Source organism: Ammospiza nelsoni, chromosome 30 (genome assembly GCF_027579445.1).
Source record: "Ammospiza nelsoni isolate bAmmNel1 chromosome 30, bAmmNel1.pri, whole genome shotgun sequence".
In the NCBI taxonomy this organism is placed as follows: Eukaryota; Metazoa; Chordata; class Aves; order Passeriformes; family Passerellidae; genus Ammospiza; species Ammospiza nelsoni.
The window spans coordinates 2,247,975-2,267,089 of NC_080662.1; the positions used below are offsets into that span (position 1 = coordinate 2,247,975).

Genomic DNA, 19,115 nt, shown 5'->3' on the forward strand with positions numbered 1-19,115 from the left:
GAACCCCCGCAACGCCTCCCGGAGCCCTCGCCGAGGGGATGGACCCGGGGATGGATGCAAGGATGGACACGGGCACGGACGCGGTGATACCCCGCCCCGAGGAGGGGTCGATCCCGAACCCCCCCAACGCCTCCCGCAGCCCCCGACGCGGGGATGGACCCGAAAATGGACGCGGGGCTCCCCGGCTTGCCCGCCTCCCGACCCTCCCGCTGCTTTTCCTGCCTACGCGAGCTCCTAAATTGGCCGATTTCTGCCCAAATTGGCCAATTTCTGCCCAAAAGCGGGCCCCGGGCAGGTCGCTGTCACCCCTCGCCTGCCCTGCTTTCCCCCACGCCGTGAGAGGCACGGAACGGTGAAACCCAATCCCGGCAGTTTATCCCGCATCGATTTGGTTGCACCTGTGCTAGAGCAGATTCTTTCCACTCTGGACGCGCCCGAGAAGACCCCACAGGGGTGGGGAAGTGCTCTGGGGGGTGGGCAGCGCCCAGGAATCCTCATTTTCCCCCAGGAATCCTCATTTCCCCAAGGAATCTTCATTCCCCCCAGGAATCCTCAGTTCCCCCAAGGAAGACTCGATTCTCCCCTGGAAGATTCCGTTCCCCCAAGGAAGACTGGGTTCCCCAGCGCTGAGGAGCCACACACAGCAGGCAGGGCCAAATGGGAGGGAAACACCTGTCCTTTCAACTTTCCAAGGAAATACCGGCCCCAACAGCCCTGGCTGATGCTATATCCTTCCGTGGCAGCAAGTTTATTTATTTATTTATTAAGTCTATTGTTGTTTAAAAATACCAGCCAGCAGTTCCCACAGAAATCAACCTTGCTGGCCTCCCTCAGGAACTTCTTTCCCTTAACGAGGGCTCCCACTCCCAAATTCATCACCTCCCACACGCTTGCTAGAGAGAGGAGGATAACATTACTGACACCATGCTGCAGCACCGGGAGGAATGTCCAGGGCAGATCTGTCACGGGCAGTGACATTTGGCAGCTCCTGACTGGTTTAGCCCAGTCCCAGGGATGGCCTCAGGACGGACAGACAGCTGTCCTGCTGTGAAACCAGCCTGGCAAACTGCAGAGAACGCTGCTGACCACACCAAGGGCTCCATGTGAGTCAGCTCTGGGGGCTGGGAATGCCTCTGCACGGACAGAGAGGCCCCTGGGCCACAGCAGACCTGTCCATCTGGTCTGGCTGCCTCTGTCTGAAGCTTCAAAGGGCTCGGCAGTCACCGTTGTGCATCTCAAATAACCTCCCTGCAGGGATCCTTTCTCCAGGCTTCCCTCTCTTGGTGTCCTTATTAGGTATTTGTGTCATTCCTGCGTGCTTTCACACGCCACCCTCTCAAAAAGAAAACCTCTTACCCCTTTCCACAACACTTCTAAGCTTCACCAAAGCTGGGTGAACCAAAAGCTGAGGTGCTGCCTGTTCCCAGCACAGGTCAGTGGCAGGAGAGGTAAAAGAGTCCCAAGGAACACCTCAGCCCCTGCACAACATTGGCCCCACATCCCCAGGGGGACAAGGGACCCTGCACACTGCCCTGCTGCTGTAGAGGACACAGAGCAAGAGGGGAATGTGTGAATCTCACTGAAGCTTAGCCAAAAACCATGAGTCTGAAGCAAAACCACGAGTCTGAAACACAACCGTGACTCTGAAGCAAAACCACGACTCCAAAGCAAAAGCAGAAGCTCCACATCCTGTTGCCCATGGCTGCCGTGAGCAGAGCACAGCCCACATCCCCGCTCCGAAGCAGCAGAGCTGATTTCTGCAGATGAATTTTACATCAGATCCTCATCAGCGTGAGCAATGCTGCAGCCTGACCTCATCCTGCTCCTGCCTCTGCTTCCCCTTCCCACCTCCCTGGAGCCAAGGAGCAGCCGAGGAGCTCTGCAGGGACCTCACAGGGGATCAGAAAGCCGTGAGATGGGAAAGAATGCAGCAGGAGCAGCAGCAGCTTTGGCACGGCAGCAGCAGGGATGAGGCGCCTCTGCTGCAGAGGGAAGGAGCTGTGTGTGACCTGCTGGGTGAGGGAACTGGGGCACACGAGAGCAGGAAAGCATTCAGGACCTGTCCTTGGAACCCCAGGAATCCCAAATCCCACCCAGCACCCCAGGAAGGAGCCAGCAGGAACAGGATCAGCAGGACTGGCTGCAGAGCCCTGGGGCATGGAGATACCAGAGCAGTGCAGGGGCAGAGCCTGCTTCCACCTGCTGCTCCTGAGGAAAAATTTTAAAATTGCCTCGAGTGCCATTTTCCAGCTTGGCAGCACTGGCACAGCAGCAGCAGGGATGAGGCGCCTCTGCTGCAGAGGGAAGGAGCTGTGTGTGACCTGCTGGATGAGGGAACTGGGGCACACGAGAGCAGGAAAGCATTCAGGACCTGTCCTTGGAACCCCAGGAATCCCAAATCCCACCCAGCACCTCGGGAAGGAGCCAGCAGGAACAGGATGAGCAGGACTGAACCCTGCAGAGCCCTGGGGCAGATCCTGCTTCCACCTGCTGTTCCCGAGGAGCAATTAAGAAAATGCCTCCAGTGGCATTTTCCAGCTTGGCACCTGACCCAGCCTGGCTGCGAATCACCACCAGGGAGATAACCTGACTTTGTCGGTCACGCTGCAGGCTCTGCCTGCCAAACGCTGCTTGGCACAGTCAGCAAACACATCCCTGCAGAGCAGCGAGGGTGCTGACCTGCTGAAAAACACCTGGCAGCAGTTTCCAGGCTGGCAGAGAGGCGCAGCCCACACAGGCAGCAGCTGGACGGGCTGTCCTTGGCACTGCTGTCACCTCCCTCACTGCTGTCACTGCACACCCACAGGGCAGTTGTCTTAATTCTTCTTAAAAATATTTCTGGGGTTTACATTTTTTCAGCTTCAGAGAGAGAAAACACAATTTTTATCATTTGCTGTGCCTGTGTTTGTGCAAAAGCAGAATGCAACGTGGACATTGTTTACCCAAAGTCATGGTGTGTGTGTCAAGATTTTTGGGTGACAGTCACAACAGCAAGAGTGAGCGCAGAGCAAATTCAGTTTAAATACAATGTGCATAATATAGTATAATGAAGTAATTCATTAACCTTCTGATATCCACAGAGTCAGATGCATCATTCTCTCTCCCTCACCAATGTCAGAGTCGCCTTTGATTTATAATAAAGCTCAGGGACGTCTCTGAACTGCCTAAAACTCCACCCACAATTCTCACTCTTTCCAGGAGGGGGACTCCAGCGGCCCCTGCTGCACAGAAAACAGGAGGAGCCTCAAATATTTTGGAACCAGAAGAGCCCTGTCATCACAGAAGCTGCAAAAAGAAGCAAAACCTTGCTTAGCTTTTTATATTTATCCTTGCAGGGAGGCAGCTGCATCCAGGGATAACAGCTGGACCTTCCCTTCACTCTGGGGATGAAATTCCTGCTGGCAGCTTGGCAGCACAGCCTCTGCCTGACCCGAAAATGCAGTGTGCACAATTCCTGACCCCCAAAAACACAGTGTGCACAATTCCTGACCCCCAAAAACACAGTGTGCACAATTCCTGACCCCCAAAACGCAGTGTGCACAATTCCTGACCCCCAAAAACACAGTGTGCACAATTCCTGACCCCAAAAACACAGTGTGCACAATTCCTGACCCCAAAAACACAGCCTGCACAATTCTTGACCCCAAAAACACAGCCTGCACAATTCTTGACCGAAAAAAACAGTGTGCACAATTCCTGACCCCAAAAACACAGCCTGCACAATTCTTGACCGAAAAAAACACAGTGTGCACAATTCCTGACCCCAAAAACACACCGTGCACAATTCCTGACCCCCAAAACACACCGTGCACAATTCCTGACCCCCAAAACACAGTGTGCACAATTCCTGACCCCCAAAACACAGTGTGCACAATTCCTGACTCCAAAAAACACAGTGTGCACAATTGTGCACAATTCCTGACCCCAAACACAGTGTGCACCATTCTCAGTGTCTGCCCACCCCAGGAAAGGCACAAGAATAAGGCTGAGGAACAGGTAGCACACAGCCACACCTGGTTTGGAGCTGCAGTGCCCCAGGCCAGGGGAAGGCGTGCACCTGGAATTTCCCTTCTCAGCCCTTTCATTAGGCAGCACAACACCTATTTCTGGCTTCCAAGCTTTTCTGGGCACGGCACAGCAGCCAGCACTGACATTTCTAGCTCAGAAACAGATCTTTTGTGGGGTTTCATTTCTCTTCCCCACTCCTGCCTCTCTGCAGTGGAGCACCAGGACCAGGGCCTGGCCCTCTGTAGGAAATGCCAGGATGGGGCACAAGGACAGCAGGGGAAGGTGGTGACAATTCAGAGATCAGCACACAAATCCAAAAAGCCCAAATCCACATTTCACTGCTGTGTAAATCCGCCCCCCCCCCCAGCTTGTAATAAGCACTTTATCCACATAACACTTATCTCCTGCAGGAGAGGAGGTCCAGGGCATTTCAGGAGCATTTTTCTGTTCCTGCATTTTATTCCAACCTATTTTATCAAGCAGGGATCAGCACCTGGAGCATCCCGGAGCATCCCGGTGTCACAGACATCTTTTATGGAAAATCCTTTCCTTAGGATTTTTCCTCCTGAGAAGCTGAGAGACCTCAGGAACAAAATGTAAACATTGATGATCTGCTGCTGTGGGATGCAACAGGTGCATCTGTGATTGGGCTCATGTGCTTGTTTCTAATTAATGGCCAATCACAGTCAGCTGGCTCGGACAGAGAGTCTGAGCCACAAACCTTTGTTATCATTCCTTCTTTTTCTATTCCTAGCCAGCCTTCTGATGAGAACCTTTCCTTCTGTTCTTTTAGTATAGTTTTAATGCAATATATATCATAAAATAATAAATCGAGCCTTCTGAAACGTGGAGTCAGACCCTCGTCCCTTCCCTCATCCAAGAACCGCTGTGAGCACGGTCACATCCCGGAGCATCCCGGCGTAGCCCCGAGCCGTGCCAGCCCCCCGGAGCTCGTCCCGGGCACAGCAGCATCCCCGGAGCCCGGCGGGCTCTGCTCTCGCTAGAGGGCTCCCCAGGATGGATTTCCGAGCGCTGCCGAGCGCTCCGGGCCCGGAGCTCCTTCTGCTTCTCCCGACCTGGGCACAGCCTCAGCCTGGGCACCTCTGGGCACAGCCCGGAGCGAGCAGAACGACAGACACGCAATGCCCTGGCATTGAAATTGGGATTGAAATTGGGATTCAAGGCGGACGAAACCGAGCTGCTCCCATCTCGGGCTCTGCCGTCTGCCTGAGTGGCACAGGAGGAGCCCAGGTGGCACAGAGGGACCCGGGGTGGCACAGCAGGAGTGGGATGGGACAGAAGGAGCCCAAGTGTCACAGGAGGAGCCAGGATGGCACAGAAGGAGCCTGGGGGGCACAGAGGGAGCCCGAGTGGCACAGTGGGAGCTGAGGTGGCACAGAGGGAGCCAGGGTGGCACAGGAGGTACCGGGGTGGCACAGAGGGACCCGGGGTGGCACAGCCGAGCTGGGGTAGCACAGCAGGAGCTCAGGTGGCACAGCGGGACTTGGGGTGGCACAGAGGGAGCCCGAGTGGCACAAAGGGAGCTGGGGTGGCACAGAGGGAGCCGTGGTGTCAAAGCAAGAACCGGGGTGGCACTGCAGGAGCTGGGGTGGCACAGCAGGAGCTCAGGTGGCACAAAAGGAGCCCAGGTGGCACAGAGGGACCCGGGTGGCACAGAGGGAGCTGGGATGGCACAGAGGGAGCCTGGATGGCGCTGCAGGACCCGGAGTGTCACAGGAGGTGCCGGGGTGGCACAGCAGGAACTGGGGTGGCACAGAGGGAACCTGGGTGGCACAGCAGGAACTGGGGTGGCACAGGAGGAGTTGGGGTGGCACAGAGGGACCCGGAGGGACATAGGAGGAGCCAGGGTGGCACAGCAAGAGCTGGGGTGTCACAGCCAAGCCGGAGTGGCACAGCAGGAGCCCAGGTGGCACAAAAGGAGCCCGGGTATCCCAGCAGGAGCGCTGTCCCCCCCTGTGGCACCACCCCCGAGCTCCAAAGCCATGCCCAGCGTGGGAGAGCTCTGCAGAGCAGCTCAGCTGCCCCGAGACCCTCCCCGGCCTGGGATGTGCCAGCTGCCATCGCCGCACATTCCATCAAAGCAGCGCTACAGGAATAGAAATAAAGGACACAACTGTCACACACGAGGCTGGACACCCGCAGCTCCAGCTGCCTCTCCCCAGCAGACTGCCAGCAAATGGATAAATACAGACATTTGTGGCTGCTCTGAAAAGGACCGATGGGATAATGAATGCTCTGCTATCCCTGCATTTTAAAAATGCCAAGCACAGCTTAATCTCGCTGGTGCGCTCGTGTGGGCGCGAGCTCATTTCAAAAGGAGCAGGCTCCAGCCCCGTTTCCACCCTGATGCTGGATGAACACAAGCAGCTGCCTTCATCATGCAGCTTATTGACTCCCCCTTCAGCTCCTTTGCTCCCTTTGCTAAAAATATCTGTGCTATGTGGCAGGAATGCTTTTATCAGGTGTTTGTCAGGCCCTTAGATCCCGGAGTTAACTCCAGAATCAGGCATTTTGGGAAAAAATGCAGGCAGCACCCTAACCCGTAACAACACCCTAACCCATAACCTGGGATACCAGCAGGAATGGGGACAGTGAGTGAGGACAACAACCAGGACATGGGGAGGGGACCAGGAAGGTGGTAAAGGGTGGGAGGAACAAAACAAACTTTGCTCAAGGTGGAGCAAACAGGTGGGAAGGAGAAACAGCTGAGTCCAACGGGGCAGAAAGGAGCAGCTCCAGCCACGCAGGGAGCACTGGGGTGGCTTTTCCACCTGAAAACACCTCCAATGTCCAGGTATGAGATAGTGCAGGAAATAAAGGCAGGAGTGAGCATTTACAAGGACAGAACTGCTTGTTTTCCTTGTCGGAGCCCACTGTTTGCAAACACACAGCCTCGCAGCGTCCCGCTTCAACAAAACACTCTGCTCTCAGCACTGTTTTGGTTGATTCACAGATAAGATATTTCCACTTTTCCTTTTGATCCCAGCAATGTCTCCCGTTCAGTTCCCAGCGGAGCAGCTGGTGGGGAGCAGCTCCGGCTCTCCCCAGCCTGCAGACCCCCCCCAGCTCAAAGCCGGGGGTCCCGAGGCGGCCTGGGCTGGGCTGGCACAGGGATGGGGTTCGGTGTGCTGAGCAGGACAGAAGGACAGAGGGGAAGGAACTTTCTCCCCGCTAATCAAACCTCGCTGTCCGTTCGCTGCCCGGGGAGGGGGCATCGGGACCCACCCGGACCGCGAGCGGCCCCTTCCCCTCCACTCACCGGTCCCGGGGCTCCCGGGGGTCCCGGGGGGATCGGGGGTCCCGGCTCGGGGCTGCCCCCATGGCCCCGATCGCTGCCGCCGCTCCCGGAGCGTCCAACCCCGGGAGAGAGAGAGGGAGGGAGGAGAGAGGAGGGAGAGGGAGAGAAGAGGGAGGGACGGAGGGAAAGAGGGAGGGAGGGAGAGAGGGAAGGGAGAGGAGAGAGGACGGAGAGGGGGAGAGAGGAGGGAGAGAGGGAGGAAAAAGAAAGGAAGGAGAAAGAGCGGGAGGGAGGGAAAGAGGGAGAAGAGAGGGATAGAGAAAGGGAGGAGAGAGGGAGGGAAGGAGAGAGACGGGGAGGAGAAAGGGAGAGAGGATGGAGGGAGGGAGGAAGGAGAGAGAGAGGGAGAGAGGATGGAGGGAAAAAGGCAGAGAGGGAGACGGAGAGAGTGAGACAGGGAGGGAAAGAGAGAGGGAGAGAAGAAGGAGGGAGAGAGGGGAGAGAGAGTAGAGAAGAGAGAAAGAGAGAGGAGGGAGGGAGGGAGAAAGGGAGAGAGAGGGGAGAAAAGGGAAAGAGAAGGGAGAGAGAGAGAAAGGGAGGGAGAGAGAAAAGAGGGAAAGAAGGAGAGAGAGAAGCAGACAGGGTGAGAGAGAGGGACACAGGGAGGGAAAGAGGAGGAGAGATGAGGGCTGGTGGGGCTGGGGGTGCTCTGGGTGCCGCTCGCACCAGCGGGGAGTTGTTGTTGTTGTTGTTGTTGTTGTTTGTTCGCTTTATCATCCACACTGGTAAGGAAATGTCATTCCTGTTCCCATATCTGAGCCCCTCGTCCAGGGCACCTGATCTCTGCCCCAAAGCCCTGATAAAGTGCTGGTGTGATTTCTGCCCTGAGGACCCTTCCCGAACCTCATGCAGGCGAAGCCGAACAGCCAGTCCCAATGGCAGGGGCAGCCAGATCCTTCCACAGGAGGAAGATTTAAGGTCACACTTTAAAAGCTCCGAGGTGACCCTGCTGGTTGGAGTAATTTTAATTAAAGTGCCTCAGAATGCATCCGTTTCTGACAACATCCGAGCCTTTTTACTTTTGAGAAACTGAAAACTGGAATATTAATCTTTTTTTTTTTTTTTTTTTTCCCCTGTCAGTCAAGGTGTTCTGGCTGGAGCTGCGGCACTTCTTGGCAAGAAAAGTGTCAGTGCCCAGAAAAGTGTCAATGCCCTTGAAAGCTCTCACCTTCCTAAGAAAAACAAAGAAAAACCAAACAAAAAAAAAAAAAACAAAAAAAAAAAAAAAAACACAAAAACACAAAAAAAAAAAAATCAAACCAAAAAACAGACAAAAAAAAAAAAAAAAAAAAAAAAAAAAAAAAAACCACCACAAAAAAAACAAAAAAAGCCAACCAAACTTTCCTTAGATGGAAAAAATCCAGGCCAGGCTCAACCGCTCTCCTGCCTATGGTGGTGCCCTCAGCCATGCCCACCCATGGGGACCCCTCTGTGACCAGGGGGTGCTCCCAAAACATCCCGACCCCCCCAGAGCCCTGAGATGGCCCCGGGAGGAGCCAGAGTTACCTGTGCGAGCTCGGAGGCTGCTGTCGGTCCCCAGGTTGGTCACAGGAGCTGAGTCAGGTGACAGCCATGCGGGACCTGGCGTGGGGCCCTGCCTGCTGCAGGAGGGCAGGAAATCCCTGGCAGGGCTGCAGGGCACAGCCTGCACCACATTGAGCAGCCTGGGCACTGCTGGCACCTGCCTGTGCCATTGGTGCCACCTGGTGCAGGCGTCTTTTCATTAAAAATCCTTTCCTTAGGATTTTTCCTCCTGAGAAGCTGGGAGGCCTCAGGAACAGAATGTAAGCAATGGTTATCTGCTGCTGTGGAATGCAACAGGTAGATCTTTGATTAGCCCAAGTCAGTTGTTTCTAATTAATGACCAATCATAGCCCAGACAGCTTGGACAGAGAGTCCGAGACAGAGCCTTTGTTATCATTCTATTCTATTCTATTCTATTCTATTCTATTCTATTCTATTCTATTCTATTCTATTCTATTCTATTCTATTCTACTCTATTCTATTCTTAGCCAGCCTTCTGATGAAACCTTTCTTCTATTCTTTTAGTATAGTTTAATGTAATATATATCATAAAATTTATCAATCAAGCCTTCTGAAACATGGAGTCGGATCCTCATGTCTTCCCTCATCCAAGAACCCCTGTGAACACCATCACAGGCACCTGCACCATTGGTGGCACTGAAATGGAGATTTTTGGCCTTCACCTGAGTTAGCAATGTGAATGAAGCATTTAAATTTTAGCCTGTAGAACTATGTGTTGAATTTGAACCTTTTTACTTAAGAAACCTCTGCCATGGTACAAAGTGTCACAGACATCTTTTAAGGGAAAATCATTTCCTTAGGATTTTTCCTCCTGAGAAAGCTGGAGGCCTCAGGAACAAAATGTAAACATTGATTATCTGCTGCTGTGGGATGCAACAGGTGCATCTGTGATTGGTCTCATGTGGTTGTTTCTAATTAATGGCCAATCACAGTCAGCTGGCTCAGACTCTCTGTCCAAGCCACAAACCTTTGTCATCATTCTTTCCTACTCTATTCTTAGCCAGCCTTCTGATGAAATCCTTTCTTCTATTCTTTTAGTATAGTTTTAATGTAATATATATCATAAAATAATAAATCAAGCCTTCTGAAACATGGAGTCAGATCCTCATCTCTTCCCCAATCCAAGAACCCCTGTGAACACAGTCACCATAAAGGGCAGAGGGAAATGCAAATTTCTGAAGTTTCTTGCCTAAAGAACAAAACCTCTTTGAATTTTCAAAGTGAGCAGTAGTTTCTCACACCTGGGACTGGACATTCAGTCCCTGCACAGCATCCTCCTGTGGGGCCAGGCTCTGGCATGGGCAGAATTCCCAGGGCTTGGCCTTTCCATTCCTGTGCCTTTGGTTTCAAAGGAATTTCCTCCAGCCCTTTCTGAGTGCTGCATTTGGAAATGCTGCCCGGCCATTGGGACACACACACACACACATCTGCATCTGCTGGACGGAGCTGCCAGGACCTGCCTGCGCTCCAGGCTGGGATGCTGCACCCAGAAATGAATCCCAGAAATTTAAAAACGCTTCCACGAGGCTTTACCGAGCTGAGGATCGCTCCCCTCAGCGGCAGGAATTCAGCATTTCCTGTAAAAGTGCATTCTTTTAGAGCAGGGATCTAAACCGGAGGGGTGAGTCTGACCGGGAGCCAAGGCTGCAGCACACACACATTAAAAAATATCATTAAAAATGCTCATGGATGCCAAACAAGCCGGGGACAGGCGGCGGGGACGTGTGACACTGTGGCTCCAGGCTCGGCACTTTTTCCCCACCCTCCTTGGCTGGGTCCCACCCTGAGAGGAATAAACACACTGGGATTGCTGGGAAACTGCTGGCAGACCCTGGAGGGAAACTAAATTAAGTGACATTTGTGCAGCACGCCGGCAGGGAAAAAACAACCAGTTTCCAAATCCAAAAACCCTGAGGGCACACGGCGAGTCCTTCCCCACGCTCCTCAGAGCTCCCTCAGCCTGACAAACCAGCAGGAAAAATCCTGATGAAGCTTTCCCCAGCCCTTCAGGACAGCGGGAAGGATCAGTGGCATCACCTGTGAGCCACAGGCCTTGGGGCAGTGCCAGGGGCTGCTCAGACCCCTCAGGAGCCCCAGAGCAGCCCCCAGACCCACCTGAGGGCGAGCAGAGCCGCAGGAGAGGCTTTGCTTCCTCACCTGGGACCTTAACCAGCCGCAGCACCCTGCCCAGAGCTGGCACTGCAGGCAGGGCTGGGTGCCAGTCACACGGAGCAGCCAGATGTGCCCCAGATGTGGGGTCCCACTCCTTGGGCTCAGGTGGGGCTCCTGCAGCACCCCCAGGAGCACTGGAGCTGGCCAGGGGCAGCTGGGAAGAATAATTATCCTGGTGCTAATTCCATGGAAATTTCAATGGGCCTGGGAAAGTGGTTGTTTCTAATTAATGGCCAATCACAGTCAGCTGGCTTGGGCTCTCTGGTCAGTCACAAGATTTTATAATCATTCCTTTCTATTCCTTGCTAGCCTTCTGATGAAATCCTTTCTTCTATTCTTTTAGTATAATTCCAATATATTATTTGTAAGCGCCTAAATGAGAGATGCGGGACTCTAGGCAGCTCTCCAAAATGCAGTTTATTCTGTCTAAGAGGTTACAGCAGACCAGGGTAGTGGGTGACAGAGCTGTGCCCACAGCTGTCAGCTCCAGCTGCAGGCCTGGACACCCTTTGGTTTTGGTTAAAATGAATTATTTACTTTTCTTTTGGTTACACTGCATTATTTACTTTTCTTTGCTGAGCATCTTCATACAGTACAACAAATCTATACCTTAACTATTACCTACAGCCTATCATAACTACTGTAATTACCATATTCATGTTACTGTTCTCCAATCACTAAAAGTCAGTACATTACAGTTTAAGCCAGAAGTTGTTTTTCAGTTTTCTTGCAGTGGAAAATTCGGATACCTTTTTTCTACTTGTAACTTTGCTGCCTTGTTTGCCTGTACTATCTTTCTGCTTGGTAAAAACATCTTCTTGCTTGGGGTGGGTTTATCCTTTGCTCTAAGCCATAAAAACCCCTTCTAACCAACACACCCTTTGCCTCCTTGGTTATCCAGCAAGACTGGCTCAGCAATTCTTTTCTTCTGTATCAAAACTTGCTTCATTCCTATTCCTTCATCAGACTCTACATTCAAAAACTTTCTGCCAAGCACACATATCTGTGAGACTTTTTTGTCAAACTTTCATCCTTCCCAACAATCATTTACTTTTAATATCATATATATATATATATATATATCATAAAATAATAAATCAACCTTCTGACACATAGAGTGAAGATTCTCATCTCTTCCCTCGTCCTGGCCCCCCTGCGAACACCACCACATTAAACCAGTTTGGACCTTGGAAGATCACTGGTTCTGTTTTGCCCTTAGAGGACCTGATTGTGTCTCCCTGTCCCCCTGGCTGGCCCGGAGCTCTCCCGTGGTGGCATCTCCCGTTCCCGAGGGTGCCAAGGGAGGGTGGGCAGCGTGAGCAGCGAGTGCCAGCACACATGGCACGCATCGCACACACCATCCCATCCCGTCCCGTCCCGTCTGGCTCCAGCAGCGCCTCCTTAGCAACCCAAACAGAGCCACAACAGGGGCTGGCAGCACATCACACCCCGGCCAGCTCTGGAGGAGAGCCCGGGATGGACGCACAGCTCCGTGCCATCACCTCCCTGCACGGCACACTCGCAGGAACTTTATGTCCCAAAGTGTCCTCCAGGCTTTGCACGGGACACCTCTGCACCTCCATCCCTGCTCTCCTCCTCCCTCCGGCCTCTGCGTGAGCCTCCCGGCCCTCAGCTCCCTTCTCCTCCTACCTTGGCAGCTGCAGGCTCGTCCCAAGCTCTGGCACTCCCTGCTACCTGTCCGGGGCTCCTCGCACAGCCGCTCCCGTGGCAGCTGCCTGGGAAAGGGCAGGGAGGAAGGAAGGGGATGGACGGGGAGGAGAGGGCCGGGCCGAGGGTGTCTCTGCTCCCTGTGGCCGCAGGGGAAGGGAGGAGGATGTTTTGGAATATTTGGGCAGAGCGAGGGAAGCGGGGCCGCGCACCGGGAGCCGCGGTCCCGGTACCGGGGGAACGCCCGGAGCTCTCATGCCGGCTCCTGCCGGGGCCCCAGTGCTGTCACGCCGTAAAAATGCGCTCCAGGCTGGAATTTGGCAGCCGGGACCCTGACGGGGTGGGAACCTCTGCGCTTACAGAGGGAGCGGGAGCTGGGGCTGCAGGGAGAGGGGATGGGGAGCAGTTCCGAGCTGGGAGAGGGGATGGGGAGCAGTTCCGAGCTGGGAGAGGGGATGGGGAGCAGTTCCGAGCTGGGAGAGGGGATGGGGAGCAGTTCCGAGCTGGGAGAGGGGATGGGGAGCAGTTCCGAGCAGGGAGAGGGGATGGGGAGAAGTTCCGAGCAGGGAGAGAGGATAGGGAGCAGTTCTGAGCTTGGAGAGGGGATGGGGAGCAGTTCTGAGCTGGGAGAGGTGATGGGGAGCAGTTCTGAGCAGGGAGAGGGGATGGGGAGCAGTTCTGAGCAGGGAGAGGGGATGGGGAGCAGTTTTGAGCTGGGGCACGGAATTCACCTCAAGGCATTCTGTTGAATTCCCAGGAATGGGAATTCCCTGGTGTCACAGACATCTTTTATGGAAAATCCTTTCCTTAGGATTTTTTTCCTCCTGAGAAGCCTCTGGAACAACATGTAAACAATGGTTATCTGCTGCTGTGGAATGCAACAGGTGCATCTGGGATTGGTCTCATGTGGTTGTTTCTAATTAATGGCCAATCAGTCAGCTGGCTCGGACGGAGAGCCGAGACAGAACCTTTGTTATCATTCTTTCTTTTTCTATTCTTAGCCAGCCTTCTGAGCTGAAACTTTTTTTCTATTCTTTTATTATAGTTTTAATGCAATATATATCATAAAATAATAACTCCAGCCTTCTGAAACATGGAGTCAGATCCTCGTCTCTTCCCTCGACACAAGGCCCCTGTGAGCACGGTCACATCCTGGCAGCCCTGGCAGGGTTCGTGCCACCCCGGTGGGGGCTGGCAGCGACCCCCGGGCCCTCCCGAGCCCCGGCCGCTCCTGCAGAGGGAGCGCAAGGAGCGGGAATGAGCCGCGGGCTCCGCGCAGCCATTTCATCCTCGGGAAGCATCAGCAGGGGAGCTGCTTCTCAAAGAGGAAAAAACTCCGCTCAGATGGGAAGCTTCCCTCGCGAACCGATTGTGCCGTCTGTTCAGCGGTGCCTTGCCCGGAATTCCCGTCCTAAAGCCACAGGACATCCGTGCAGGGGAACGAACCTGCCCTCTTCACTGCCAGCTCCTAAATTCAAAGGAATTTCCTCCAGCCCATTTCTGAGCGCTGCATTTGGAAATGCTGCCCTGCCCAGCAGGACACACACACACACACATCTGCATCTGCTGGACAGAGCTGCCAGGACCTGCCTGCGCTCCGGGCTGGGATGCTGCATCCAGAAATGAATCCCTCCAAAAGCAATGAATCCCTCCAAAATCAGGGCAGTGAGTGGAAAGGACCCTGCTGCACCTTCCAGGGACAAACAGGGTGGGGAGAGGCAGCCTGGGAGCCCCAATTACTGCTGCCTTGCCAGGTTCCTCCATCTGCTCACCATTTCCATCCATTTCTTTCTCTCTTTTTCTCTCTCTGACGCCTCCTTGCTGGGGTGTTTGCTGTGTCCCACCTGTCCCAGCACCCACAGGCTTGGCTCTGTGTGCTGCCAGCCCTGTGCACAGCCATGCCAACACCCCAAAAACCGTGTTCTGCCCAGGGTTCACCCCAGAGCCCGTGTTTGGGGCAGGTTTTGGGGTAGGAGAGCATTCCCATCTGTTGCAGTGGCGCTTGCCTGCTCGTCTCATCCCTGGCCCCAGCCTAGCTTCAGCTCCCATCTCCCAAGTGGCTCTTTCTTTCTCTCCAGCTGGAGCTTCCTGTTGGCTCTCATTTTCATTCTTTACCTCTTCAACAGTGCAGAAAATTGGCACTTAATGTGCCCCGCGAGGCTGTGTGGGAGCAGCTTAATTGACCCTGTTTGCATCACCCTGCCCACAGCCAGCTCAGCCTTGGGCCACGTTCATTTCCCACCCCTCCTTTGTTTTCCTGCCTTTCTGGGGTGCTGCTGGTGTTTGCCTCCAGGTGAGGGTGGTAGAGGAGCCCAGGCTGCCCAGAGAGCTGCAGGAATTCCCAGGGAAACCTGCCTTCCTGCAGCTCTCCATCCTCTTCTCCTCCCTCGTCCTGGTGCCTTCCCCAGCTGGTTGCTCCAAACCCTGCCCATCCCAACATCCCGCTTTTGGTGAGGAGCGTGGCAGGGCCGTGCTGCAGCTCTGGGAGCTTCCCCAAGCACTGCAAACCAGTCAGAAACCTGAGCTGATGGCTGCAGCCCTGACCTTGCCAGCTGTTTTCCAACAGCTGGTCCCAGGCAGGATGGGTGGAGGGATTGCAGAGTGTGTCAGTGAGGACCAAGTGGCACCCTGACCAAAATAGCTGATGATAAAACCAGATTTGTAGCAATCACCCAGATGTGGTCTCAGCTCAGCTCCAGTTCTCTTATTGCATCCTTTGGGGCAGGGATTGCTGCAGGAAGAGCTGAAATAATTGGTATTCAGAGCATCATAAAACTCCACGTGAGGCTGACACTCCAGGCAGGGCTGCATTATGGCAGATGTCTAGCAGGGGAATAAGATTTTGCAGGTGAATGAAGGAAATGCATGCAGCCATTGTTTTGGGGTGTTCCTGAGTGCTGCTGAGAAGGGGCTGCTCACTCTGATAATGGAAAAATGTTAAAGATAGACTCTGAAAATGCTAGGCTTTGTGTTTTGCCAGATCATGTGAAATTGCACCTGCGTGAGCAGTATATGATAAATGATATAATTGTTAGATGTGATGATTGTTTAGTAATTAAATATAATTATTGTATAACCATAAGAAGAATCATGAGAAACTATGTTAGAAGTTTGAGGGGGGCCCATGCTTGGCTGAGATCTATGTATACAATAGAACAATATAAGTTTAATAATTAACATGAAAGTTATATAATGATAGAATACAAAAACATGTTCATCCCAAACCCATGTTGGAGTCAGATTTGGGTTTGTACCCCTGACACCCAGAGCTCTTCAATGTATATGCAATGTATACGTGTATATGCACCTGCATATACGGCCACGTTCCCACTTTGCAGGGGAGGCTGGAAGAGAGTGTAAATTATTTCTATAAATATATATTATTTAGAGAGCTTGCAGATGATCATTCTTGTGATTATGTGTGTCTGAACCTTGACAACTCTGCTCTCTCTGCTCTGACATGGGAGAGCAGAGCGCTGCCACCAGGGCTGTGCCCAGCTGTGCCCAGCTGTTGCTCTGGCACTCAGCCAGCAGGACCCTCCTCATCCTCACCCCAGCGGGCTCTGGGGGACAGCAGGGCCACACCAACAGCAGCAGGACCCGCAGATGTCCCTGTGGAATCCCCAGGGCAGGGCTGAGGCACCTACACGGCGTGCCTGGGATGCTCAGTTAACAAGGAGGGCTTCCTCCCGTTAAATATCTCACCACTCCATTTGTGTTAGAGCATGGAGTGCTTCCAACACTTGGAGCACAATGAGTTAGTATCTGCTGCTCTGGGTTTGCCTCCTGGCCAGCTGGGAGCACGCTGGGAGCAGGCTCCAGCACAAAGAACAATGGGAAGGCTCAGCAAGGGGCTCCAGAGGCAGGACCCAGCCTTGGCGACAGCGCTGGGGCTGCTCCCAGCTCTCTGATGGTGCACCAGGAGAGGATCACAGCCTCCAGAGCCTCCTTTTAACTCTGCAGCTCGTCCCCTGGCTGGCTTTTCCTGCCCTTTCAGGCGGTGGGCTCTGCGTGCCAAATGGGATGCTGGGGAAGGCGCTGCTGCCTGGATGGGCTCCAGCTGCAATGCAACAAATCCATTTTTATAGCTGGGAGCAGGTGTCTCGTGCGTGGCCAGCAGCTCTTCTGAAGATCACTCTTTTCATTCGAATTTTGTCACACACTTTCTGTAAATAACTCATTGCTTTGCATTCTCTTATGGAGGAGGAGAAATTTGATGGACTGTTGGTTTGGCCAGTGCCATTGGAGAGGTGGCACTGTCACTTTTGGAAATCTATAAATGCTGGAGTCAGAAAATAAACTTCCCTTCTTTTTACCTTGGAGTTCCAGTGTCCAGGTTGTTTTGTTTCATGTCCTATAGTGGCACCCATGTCACTCTGATTTTTTAAGATTTTCTAAGCCTTCTGACGTTTACATTCTTGTAACCAACTTTCTCGCACACTTTCTGTAAATAACTCATTGGTTTGCATTCTTTTATGGAGGAGGAGAAATTTGATGGGCTGTTGGTTTGTCCAGTGTCATTGGAGAGGTGGCACTGTCACCCTCCAACCCACTGTCACTTTTGGAAATCTATAAATGTCAGAGTCAGAAAATAAACTTCCCTTCTTTTTACCTTGGAGTTCCAGTGTCCAGGTTGTTTTGTTTCATGTCCTACAGTGACACCCATGTTGCCCTGAGTTTTTAAGATTTTCTAAGCCTTCTGATGTTTGCATTCATGTAATGAACTTTCTCATGCACTTTTATGTAAATAATTATTGCTTTAAATTCCTTTATGGAGAAGGAGAAATTTGATGGACTGTTGGTTTGTCCAGTGTCATTGGAGAGGTGGCACTGTCACCCTCCAATCCGCTGTCACTTTTGGAAATCTATAAATGTCAGAGTCAGAAATTTAAAAACTCTTTTTACCTTGAAGGAGCAGCGTGTCCTTGTTGTGTTATTCCATGTCCTACAGTGACAACAGTGACCGGTCCTGGGGCTGTGCAGTTCTGCATGGACTGTGTGCCTAAAATGAAGAGCACAGCCTTGAGGACATGGAGAAATTCCTTTTTGCTTGTACTTCCCCCCATTTCCTGCACCTGGGAAGAGCCAGAACCTGTGGGGAGGAAAAGAAAAGGATCCACTGTTGGAGCCACAGATAAGAAAGGCCAAAGGGTTTGTTTTCCATCCTCAGCAATGCAGCGAGTGGAGCTCAGTCAAGAAACCCCATCCAAAGCCACAGCTCCTGAAGCTGCTCTGGGCAAACAAAACCTCAGAGGGCTCTCTGTCCTTGCCCGTCCCATTCCCGCTCTGGAAGGAGAAAGGACCCAGAGCTGCAGGGCTGAGGCACAGCCCCATCCCCAAAGCAGCACCTGGAGGAGCTGCAGCCCCAAATCCTGCAGGGAGCCGGTCCTGGGGGGCTCAGAGACCCCAGCAAAGAGCCCCCCAAGCCCAGGAGCTTCCCCACTGACACGCCTGGACTCATTGGCCCTGCTGAGACAAAGAGCCATTGCTGAATTCAGCTGCCCTGGGTATTTTTTTTCCCTCTTGGATGAATCACCTGCTAAAAATATTATAAATGGAGTCGCTGGCCAGACCTTTCACTTCTCTGGAAGCAAAAATATTTATTTTACTCAGGCCGTGCCTGTGTTTTAGCAGAACTTTATGATCAATTTTGGAGGAATGTGCCATGCTGTATATTCAAATTACAACTTTTTTTTGGCTCGCAGCATAAGTTTAAAACGTCTTGTTTAAGGCACAACTGTCAAGCTGCCAGAAAAATGCATTTTCAGCTGTTTTTCCTCCCAAAAGCAGCAGTTTTGTTCTGTTGATGGTTATTGTCAGCCCAGGTGTGTGCCTGTTTCAGGGTTTGGTGATCAAGGGGTACAGGCTGGACTGGTTTAGACTGGGAGCTTCCACTTCCATGGAAAACCAGCCTTTGTTTTCCAGCATCACCACTAATTTGGTCCCAGGGAGCTCTGGAGCTGCTGGCCTGGTGGGGACAGGCCCATCCCCATTGAACAAAGCTGCATTTTTGGGAATTGAGTGGGTCTTTCTCCTGCCCACGCTGCAAACCTGATGCAGATCATCAGACAGCACAATGAGATCCTTGGGGAGAGGATCATCACAGAGCCAAAGGAGCTTTGTCCTGGGAGCATTTCCTCCTCCTGAGGAGCCTGGAGCCACTGAGACCCCATTGGGACCAAGCACCACCAGCTCCTGTTGCTCTTGCTCCCGTGCCAGGCAAACCTTCCCCATAAACCCCCGTTTGAATTTAGGAAGGAAATGAGGGGAAATTTCTTTTTCTTGCTTCAGGGTGCAGAGAGAATAATGGGATCTTTATTCCCAGGTAATTAAATATTAAATTGATTTTTTTTTTTTGGTGTGGGTTTAATTTACACTCCCTTCCAGGCTCCCCTGCAAAGTG

The 19,115-nt window shown here is 52.7% G+C and overlaps 1 protein-coding gene across 2 annotated transcripts in view; it reads right to left on the reverse strand.

Moving 5' to 3' along the window:
• Window positions 1-12,846, reverse strand: part of TACC1 (transforming acidic coiled-coil containing protein 1) — a 36,262-nt gene extending 23,416 nt beyond the window's left edge. The window contains exon 1 of one of the 2 annotated variants that reach the window (XM_059490695.1): window positions 12,695-12,846. Coding sequence is in view for 1 of the 2 variants with exons in the window: in XM_059490694.1 (XP_059346677.1) it covers window positions 7,289-7,350 (62 nt within the window). In the remaining variant the exon portion in view is untranslated. Of the gene's footprint in view, window positions 1-7,288; window positions 7,379-12,694 lie in introns of those variants that run through there. The other variant, XM_059490694.1, reaches the window with a different exon arrangement.
• Window positions 12,847-19,115: the final 6,269 nt, after the last annotated feature.